We start from the raw sequence: 8,740 nt of genomic DNA on the forward strand, positions 1-8,740 counted from the left end.
GAGAAAACAGTGACAGTGTTTATCTCGGTCACCGCTGGGTGCCCAGCTACCAGCACGATGCCTGGCACACAGCAGGAGCTCAATAATAATTCCTTCCGCAATGGAGGGCATTAATTTGTGGCAACTCAGAAAACAGCCTGGTTGTGTTCCCAAGTCCCCTGGATGGGAGCGTGTAGCCATGGACACAGATAGAGATATTAAGGGGAAAAAAGGCTCCAAATTTTGGTTGCCTCCCTCTGCCTTTAATTATTTTGTCGACAAGGCTCACAATTCAGCAAGTCAAGGTGGCATTTGAGAGGGACGGTTCCCTTTAGCGTAGCTGACAGCTAATTTGTGGGAAGTTTAATTACAGGCGGCGTTAATTAACTGACAGAATGCTGGGCGAGGAAGCTGGCCATCTGTTCCTAAAAACGTCCTCCCCTCCTGGGCCTGGCTGGGAGGCTGGGAGGGGTGGGCAAGGAAGAGGGCAGGGCGTGGAGAAGAGGTGGGAACAGAGGAAGAGGAAGGAAGGAGGACCAGGGGAGGAACCAGAGCCTCTCTCCCCTCTTCCAGATGCCATCGGGGTAAGAACTTGGCATTCAACCTCCTTGTGGCCTCTTGCCATTTTACAGTTGCCTCCCGTAGCCACTGGGAGTGGCAATGAGGTCCTTGGAATCTGCTCCTTACTGGTTGTATCATGAGGAGCAGAGGGTGTGGAGCAGAGGAGGTGAAGGGCACACTGTCCTCAGCTCACATTGGAGTGGATTGGCACCCACCAAAGCAGGTTGGGAGGAGGAGCTGGGACAGAGCCAGGGGTGCAGGATACCCTGAGAAACCTGGCCTGGGAGAAGTAGATCGCTCTGCCTCTCATTCCACCATTCACTCCTTCATTTCAACCGTTCTCCATGAGGATGGCACAGAAGTGATGCCAACAGCCTCCAAAGGTGGGCTTCTGTGGTTCAGAACCCAGCTTTGTCCCTTGTGAGCTGTTTGCCCTGGGGCAACCACTTAAACCTCTCTGGGCCTCAATTTTCTTCTCGGAAAAATGGGATTGATTATAATAGGACCTACTTCCGTTTGTCTTTCTAGAATAGTCAAGGCCACGCGCTCTTGGGCTGCTGAAGAGAGCTTTGTAATAAATTTGAAGTGTCATTACTTGTTATAACTAAAAATGCGTATGTGTGTTGAGGCGGGAGTTGTGTCCAAATAGATTAAGAGTCTTTGTGCCTTTTAGGACTCTGGGTCCTTGAATATGCTGTTCCCTCTCCCTAGAACACCCTTCCACCCCTTGCCAAATTGCTTTTGTTCTATCCTTCGTGTCTTGGGGTAGATGCCCCTTATTTGAGAAGTGTTCCCCGACCCTGCAGGCTGGGGCCCTCACAGCCCCTGTACCGCACCCCCAACTCATCGTGGTCCCTCCCCCGCACCGGACTGGGAGCCCCATGCAGGCGGGGGGCTGGGTCCATCTCGGTCACTGCTGCGTCTAGGCTGCCCAGCAAAGACCTAGGCGAGTGGGTGGCCAAAGCATATTTTTGTAGGGACAGTTGGAGTTGTGACCCACACTGGGGAGGTGGAGGCCAGCAGAATGCAGAATTCAAAGTGAGAGCCATTTAAAAATGATGCAGGAGTGAGCTGCCAGGTGTGTGGCCCTGGGCAAACCATGTTCTCTTTCACAGACTCAGTTTCTTCCTCCGGAAAATGGGGGTATCGCGCAGGAGCCTGGCTCAAGATGCAAGGAGCTCGTGCGGAAAGAATGTGGCCTGGCGCCTGGCACAGCGTCTGTGCTCAGGAGTCGTGCCGGGGGCTGTTGCCCTCCCTGACTCCAACCCCCCACCCCCAAGCCTCAGTTTCCCCATTTGGCCACACTCCCCTTAGACAACACAGAAGGACACTGCCTGGATGGGCGGGAGGAGGCCTTTGCTGGTGCTTACTTGGAGTAGCAGCCAAGCAGGGCCAAGGAGTCTGGCACAGGCTGGTCTCGCCAAGCTTGGCAGTACCCAGCCTCCCTGAAGGCGGCTGGAGAAGGGCCCAGGCCTGGCTGTTGGGGGACTGAGGAAGCTGGGATGAAGCTGAGGCCCCTTCTCGGAGGGGGCAGGTTCTAATCAGGGGGGCAAGGACTTTATGTACACGTATTAAGCATCTACTGGATGCCAGACCAGGCCTTTGCCCATGCTGTTCTAGCTGCCAGGATCACTTTTCCTTTTCACGGTGCTGATTCCTGCCCTTTCTGCTCTCAGTAGAGAAGACACCACCTCCAGGAAGCCTCCCACATTTCTGGGTTATGGCAAGCACCTCCCTTTGGGCTAACACGGTGCCAGAGCTTCCTCCTCACGGCTCTGATCACCCAGTATTCTAGCTGGGCTGTGGGCAGGTCACTTAGTCAATCGACAAATACCTACGGAGCACTTAGTGTCAGGCACTGTGTTAGCATCGTCCATGCTTCGGGAGCCCTGTGGGGCCCATTGCTACTGCTGTCCCCACTGTACAGATGGGAAAACTGAGGCTCGGGAAGGGTTATTGGTGGAAGCCATGTGGCCTGAGTCCTGGAGCATAGCAAGGCCTCAGTGAGAGCTGGTTTCTATCGCCAGGGACGGTGAGCTCACTCCCTCCCCTGGCAGCCTGGTTTTGAGAAAAGTCATCTGTCCCATGACCGGGGATGTGCCTGCTTCCCTGTGGTGCCTGTGTTCTTGAAGGAGGCTCAAGCTAGAGGCGAGAGGATTCTTTCTCTTTCTTTCTTTCTTTCTCTCCTTTAACAAACACGTAAGCCACGTTCCACAGTATCCAAGTGGCAGGCAGTGCTGGCCTTAATATCTGTTCTCCCCTCTTCCATAGGAATAGAACCTCAGGTTTTCAGCGGGACTGTTGGCCACTCAGAATAAAGACTACATTTCCCAGTGTCCTTTTAGGCAAGTGTGGACACATGGCTCGGTTCTGGCCAATGGGGTATGAACAGAAGTGGTATATGGGATTTCTGGGATGTGTCCTTAAAAGGAAGTGGGGAGCCCTTCCTCACCCTTTCCTCCTCATTGACTGGAATGCAGATGTGATAGCAGGAGCTCAAGCAGCTGTATTGTCACATGAGGAGGTGACCACTTGCTAAGGATATGGAGCAATAATATGGAAGGAGCCTGGGCCCTGGACACCATAGAGCCTCCATGCCATACCTGCACTGACTCTTCATATCCATGAGCCCCATGTGCTTAATATGCTCTGGTTGGGTATTGTATCCCACCACCAGCCCAATCCTGACTGCTACATCTGTCCCTCCCAGTCCACCTCTCCATTCTCACCCCCTCTCGTGCCTACTGGACAGAGAGGTCTGTCCTTGCCTTGGCAGTGCCATAGACCATCCCCAGTGGCCAAAACAGGGTGCCCTGGATAGTGTAGCCTTTGTTTGTGGCATTATGCAAAGCTGGGAGCAAGGGCCCTCAGAAACTGGGTGTGAGGTCCTCATCACAGAGCTGCAGCCCCTCAGGGATCATGTGCAAAGACCTCAGCCCACCTCTACACACATACATGCCCACATGTGCACACACACACACACACACACACCAGAGCCACGACCACGGGCCTATCCTTTGCCATCCTGACCAAGGGCCTATCCTTTGCCATCATCAATCCAAGAAGGGAGACCTTTTCCTTAAACCACCTCGAAGTTTCCCAGCTTTGTCATGAAGTGCAGACAGCAAAGCACAATTGAAAAACACTTTCATATGTGTAACACAGGAAATCTTTGACTACACACACATATTCACTTGTGGACCTCCCAAGACCAAACTGTTGGGTCCAAATCCCACCATCACTCACCTGCTGTATGACCCCAAGCAAGTGACTTGGCCTCTCTGGGCCACAGTTGCCTCATCTGGAAAACAGACCTAGAAGTGCTGCTGAGAAGGATTTTCTCTGAGCTACTTAAAACCCCTCCAGTGGTTTTAGTCAGCACCTCGGAATAAAAATCAAATTCCTTCTCCAAATTTACAAGGTCCTGTACCAACTTCCTCCGTCCCCTTCCTGCCCTCACCTCCTCCCTGTCCCCCTACCTCGCTCACTCTGCTCCAGCAACAAAGGCCTCCTTGCTACTGCTCCTCAAACATGCGAGGCCTGGTGCTGCCCCAGGGCCTTTGCATGCACTGTTCCCTCAGCCTGGACTACTCTTCCTGCACACTCACCTCCTTCTTACAATTCCAGGGTCAGCAGTGTCAGATCCAATGTTCCCTCCCTGACCTTCCTCATCATGCCTGGCACGTGGCCAAGCAACTGCCCCTCACTCATTGTCCGGAAGACCCCTTGATATGGCCCAACCCTTCTGAAGAAGCACCTTAACTACTCGCCATAAAATTAAGCCACATCTGAGCTGGTCTCTGAATCCAGCTGCAAACTGGCAGGAGGCACAGGAGACTGAGGAACATGTTAAATGGCACCAAAAGGACAAGCTGGGCAAAACCCAGGTGGGAGATGTCGCCACAGAGTATATGACCCCGTGGCTTCAACAAATAAATTGCAAGGTAAAAGTAAGAGAGCAAGAGATGGGGAAGCTGTCGATTAAGACTTAGGAGACCACCAACGACTCTAGACTTTATCTTGGTCCTGACCCAGACAGCATAAAGAAATGCGCCTCACAAACGTCCACATTTCCGTGCGTCCGCTGGATGGGTATCTGATGCTATTAGGGAATTGTTATTTTGAACATAATACTGAAGTTTGTGGGTCTTTTTTTTAAGAGTCTTATCTTACGGGAACCTGGGTGGCTTAATCAGTTAAGCATCTGACTCTTGATCTCAGCTCAGGTCTTGATCTCGGGTCGTGAGTTCAAGCCCCGCATTAAAAAAAAGAGAGAAGAAAAGAAAAAATGAGTCTTATCTTAGAGCAGGGGCTGTCCCCCTTGGCACTGCTGACCTCAGGGTTGGGTCATCATAGGCTATCCTGCATGCTGGTGGGGGGGGGAGGTTGAGCAGCATCCCAACCCCCACCCCTTTGATGCCAGGAAACCCCCCCCCCCGGGGGCATGACAACCACAGATGTCTCCAGATATCACCCAGAGTCCTTTGGGGACAAAATCCCCAACCCAGGTGAGAATTGCTGCTTTAGAAACACCAAATGTTTACAGATGAAAACCATCTGGCATTTGCATCAGAACGACAAGGGACGGGGAGAGTGGAAGGGTGTATGAGTCGAGAGTGGCTCTGGATAGATAATTGTTGAATCTGAGTAATGGGTGCATGTGGGGGAGATCATTATTCTATTCTCTCTACTTGGGTGTGTTTGACGTTTTCCACTATAAAAAGTGGCAATGACGGGGAAATTCAGATCAAAGCTGGAGGTGAGTTCACTGTAACGGATGTACCTTTCTTGGTGGGGACAGGTGAGCATGCTCTGCCCGTGCAGGGAAGCCGGGCGAGGGGTACATGGGAACTCTCTGTAGTTAGTACCTTTGCCACTTTTCTGTACATCTAAAATCAGTCCAAAGTAAAAATTTTATTTAAAAAAAATGCTGAAATGCAGAATGAACAAGCCAAGCAGGGATGCGCGGCCCACGTGCCCAGGATTGGAACGGAGGTGCGGGGCATCCCAGCACCACCATTGGTGTGACGGACGACAGAGCGGCCCTGGAGACACCCTCCCACCCCCCGCTCTCCTCACTCACCCGCGGACACTGGGAGCCAGCCTCGGGCTCGGCGGGGATTTGCCAAATGGGTGGCCGCAGGGGCCAGAAGCCGGGTGGCCCCACAGCAGTCAGGGCGAGACTCCACTTTCAAACCCACTTTATTCTCTCTAGACTAGAAACACTCCGCATTTCCACCCTCCCCGGCCCGATCGTGGCCAGCCCGGGGGGCCGCAGTGCCTCACAGGGGTTCTGGGGGCCTCTGGGAGGACACCGTGGCCTCGGCCACCCCCACGGACGTGCCACTGGAGTGGCCCTGCGAGCCGGCTCGGGCCAGCAGCTCCAGCCTCCGCGAGCGCAGCCGGGCCTGGATGGCCCAGATGGGGGGCCGGTGTCCGGGCAGCGAGGGGTCCTCGTCGCCCAAGCTGTTGATGGTGGAGTCGGAGCCGTCTTCCGTGCCGGCCACCGACTGCTTGCACACGGGGCAGGAGCGCCGGGCGGCCTGCGAGAACCAGGGGTCGATGCACTTGCAGTGGTAGGTGTGGGAGCAGGGCAGGATCTTGAGCTGGTCGCCCTCCTCGTACTCATCCAGGCAGATGGCACACAGGTCGTTCCTCCGCGTGAAGGTGCGGACCTGCGCCTTCTGGCAGGCCTGCGGCTTGACCTCCGGCCCCCGGCTCCCCCGGGCCTGGAGCCAGTTCCACAGCCGGCGCAGGACCAAGACCGCGGACGTGAGCAGGGCCAGGGCGCGGCCCAGCACCCAGGAGACGGCCAGCACGGGGTGGCAGTCCAGGTCGGGGCACGGCGGGTAGTCGGGCAGCAGGAGGACGTGGGCCGCCTTGTCGCAGCGCACGATGACCCGCAGGTCCTGCGAGGCCGCCTCGCCCACGAACACGGAGGGGATGGCGATCTGGCGCCGCAGGTCCTCGTAGACGTGGGCCATGCGCACCAGTTCGTCCGAGCGGACGTTGTGCACGATGGCTGCCTCGAAGCCGGCCCGCTGGGCGTGCAGCACCTTGAGGTCGAACGTGCAGTCGTACCGGCGGATCAGCACGATGGCGCCCAGCGAGCCGTTGCCCGGCTGCGGGCCCTCGATGGGGTGGCACGCGTTGGCCGGCTTGGCCTCCATCAGGTAGCCCCGCACGCCCTCGGGGGCCAGGGGCACCCCGAACAGGGCCGGCAGATCCGCGAAGTCCACGGCGCTGGCGTTGCGGTCCAGCACGGCGCGCACCACGGCCTCCGAGCGCACCAGCAGGGCCAGCAGGATCAGCGAGGCCTTGACGGCCGCCGGGGCCCCGGCTGGCTGCTGCCGCCGCCCCATGGCCACCGCCCCCCTCTCCTCCTCCTCCTCCGGCTGCTGCGTGGAGCTAGGTCCCGCTGGGGACAGCAGACGGGAGGCCTTCGGGCATCTCCAGGGCCTCCCCGGGGGTCCGTGGCCGAGATTGGCAGAGAGGTGAGCTCGAATGGGGAGCTCAGAGGCAGGGAAGCGGGACCGCTGGGACCAGGGCGTCCCTAGGCAGACACTGCTCCCGGCGGCAGCCCAGTGTGCATCGTGTCCTCGAAGGCCGTCTCAGGAGCCACTGACCTACCCAGGCGGCCTTGCTGGTGGATGACACTGAGGCCAGGAACCCCCAGGGTTCTAGATGCCCCGGGCCTCTGTGACATCGTCCTGTTCCATCTTGTCCCCAGGAGCCCCCAGTTGCCTAGGGCTTTGGCCAGGACAGAATTCCTGGGTCTCTGACCCGGGTGCCCTAGCAGCCTTTGAAAAAACTTGTGGAACGCTCAGAGCATCCCCGGTTCCTGGACCTCATAAGGCTCAGGGGTGCCACAAAGTGGGCTGATGGCCCCCAGTGGCACGGATCCAGCACGTATAACTCTTACTCCAGAGCATCATCTCCCAAAGACTCCCAGAGACCCACCAAGAGAGGTGCCAATGTCACCCCCTTTTGAGATACCCAGAAGGACCCAGACTAGTTCAGGGCACCCTTCCCCCATGAGGTCGGTTCTTGAAACCCAAATTCCAAATCTACTCCCTCTCTCCGCCTCTAGTCACTCTGTTCCAGCCACACGGGCCTCCTTGCCATTCTTACAACACACCAGGCCACACCAGGCATGGTCCTGCCCCAGGGCCTTTGCACAGGCTGTGCCCTCTGCCTGAAATGCCCTTTCTCCAGGGGCCAGCTCTTTCTCAGGACATTGGTCTGAGTTCATATGTCCTCAGAGTCTAACTAGATTTGATTTGGGGGGAGAGAGGTGCCCAGGTCAGGGTGGAGCTGGTAGGAGTGGGTAGTCCCTATCCTCTATCCTCACTGCCCAGTGGGCCTCCAGTCCTGCCCCAGCTTTATCCTCCCATCTCCGTGCCTCCTCTCCAGCCCCGTCCCCAGCTGTCCCCCCATCCTCAGCCACAGCCTTGGGTATCAGCCTCACGTCCTCCCCACTTCTCATCCCCCAAACCTCCCACCCTGAGTCTGCCACCTGCTGGGCTAGGCAGCCTGCTTACATCTGGATTGCTGGGTCTGCCATTCACAAGCTGCGTGACACCAGGTAAACCATTCAACCTCTCTGGGCCCCAGACTCCAGATCTGTAAAATAGACATAATGATGAGGAACCCATCTTATAAGATGGGTGGGGTGAGAAGTGAATGAGGCAACGCATGATCGGCGCTCAGCGGCGGGTCTGACCTTTTCTCTCTCCCAGACCAGACCTGCCTCTGCTTTGAAATCCTTCTAGTCAGGGATTTTTCTAAAATCCCAATCCTCCCGACTCTCCCATCGCTACCCATTGCCCTCCAGATGCAGCCCACACCTCCCCTCTGTGGCCCACAAGCCCCCCATGCCCGCCATGATGGTCAAGACCCTGCCAGTCTCTTAAGCCCGAGGCTTTTCAATGCTGCGAATGCATCACGTGTCCTTGAACTCTAGAGCTTTGCAAATGCTGCTTCCAGGGCCAGGAACAGCATTCTGTCTCCTCAGTGGCACTTGGCCAGGCTGACCACTTACTCCTCAGGTTTTCTCGGTGGCCGAATGCCTCCCAGGGCAGCCCTTGCCTGCAATGGAGAAGAGACAGAGACACACGGGGAGAAGGCCAGGTGGTAACAGAAGCAGACATCGGAGTGACGCATCCACGAGCCAAGGAGGGCTGAGGGAGGCCGGCCGCCA

At 56.6% G+C, this 8,740-nt stretch overlaps 1 protein-coding gene across 1 annotated transcript; it reads right to left on the reverse strand.

Annotated features, from left to right (window-relative positions):
- Window positions 1-5,731: 5,731 nt before the first annotated feature.
- On the reverse strand, window positions 5,732-8,425 carry ZNRF4 (zinc and ring finger 4). Its single transcript, XM_032394570.1, is given in 3 exon segments — window positions 5,732-7,147; window positions 7,150-7,340; window positions 8,361-8,425. Coding segments are annotated over 3 exon segments (1,581 nt in total). The 3' UTR covers window positions 5,732-5,822.
- Between the last annotated feature and the right edge of the window lie 315 nt (window positions 8,426-8,740).

This window comes from Phoca vitulina, unplaced genomic scaffold, assembly GCF_004348235.1.
Source record: "Phoca vitulina isolate PV1807 unplaced genomic scaffold, GSC_HSeal_1.0 scaffold81, whole genome shotgun sequence".
NCBI lineage: Eukaryota > Metazoa > Chordata > Mammalia > Carnivora > Phocidae > Phoca > Phoca vitulina.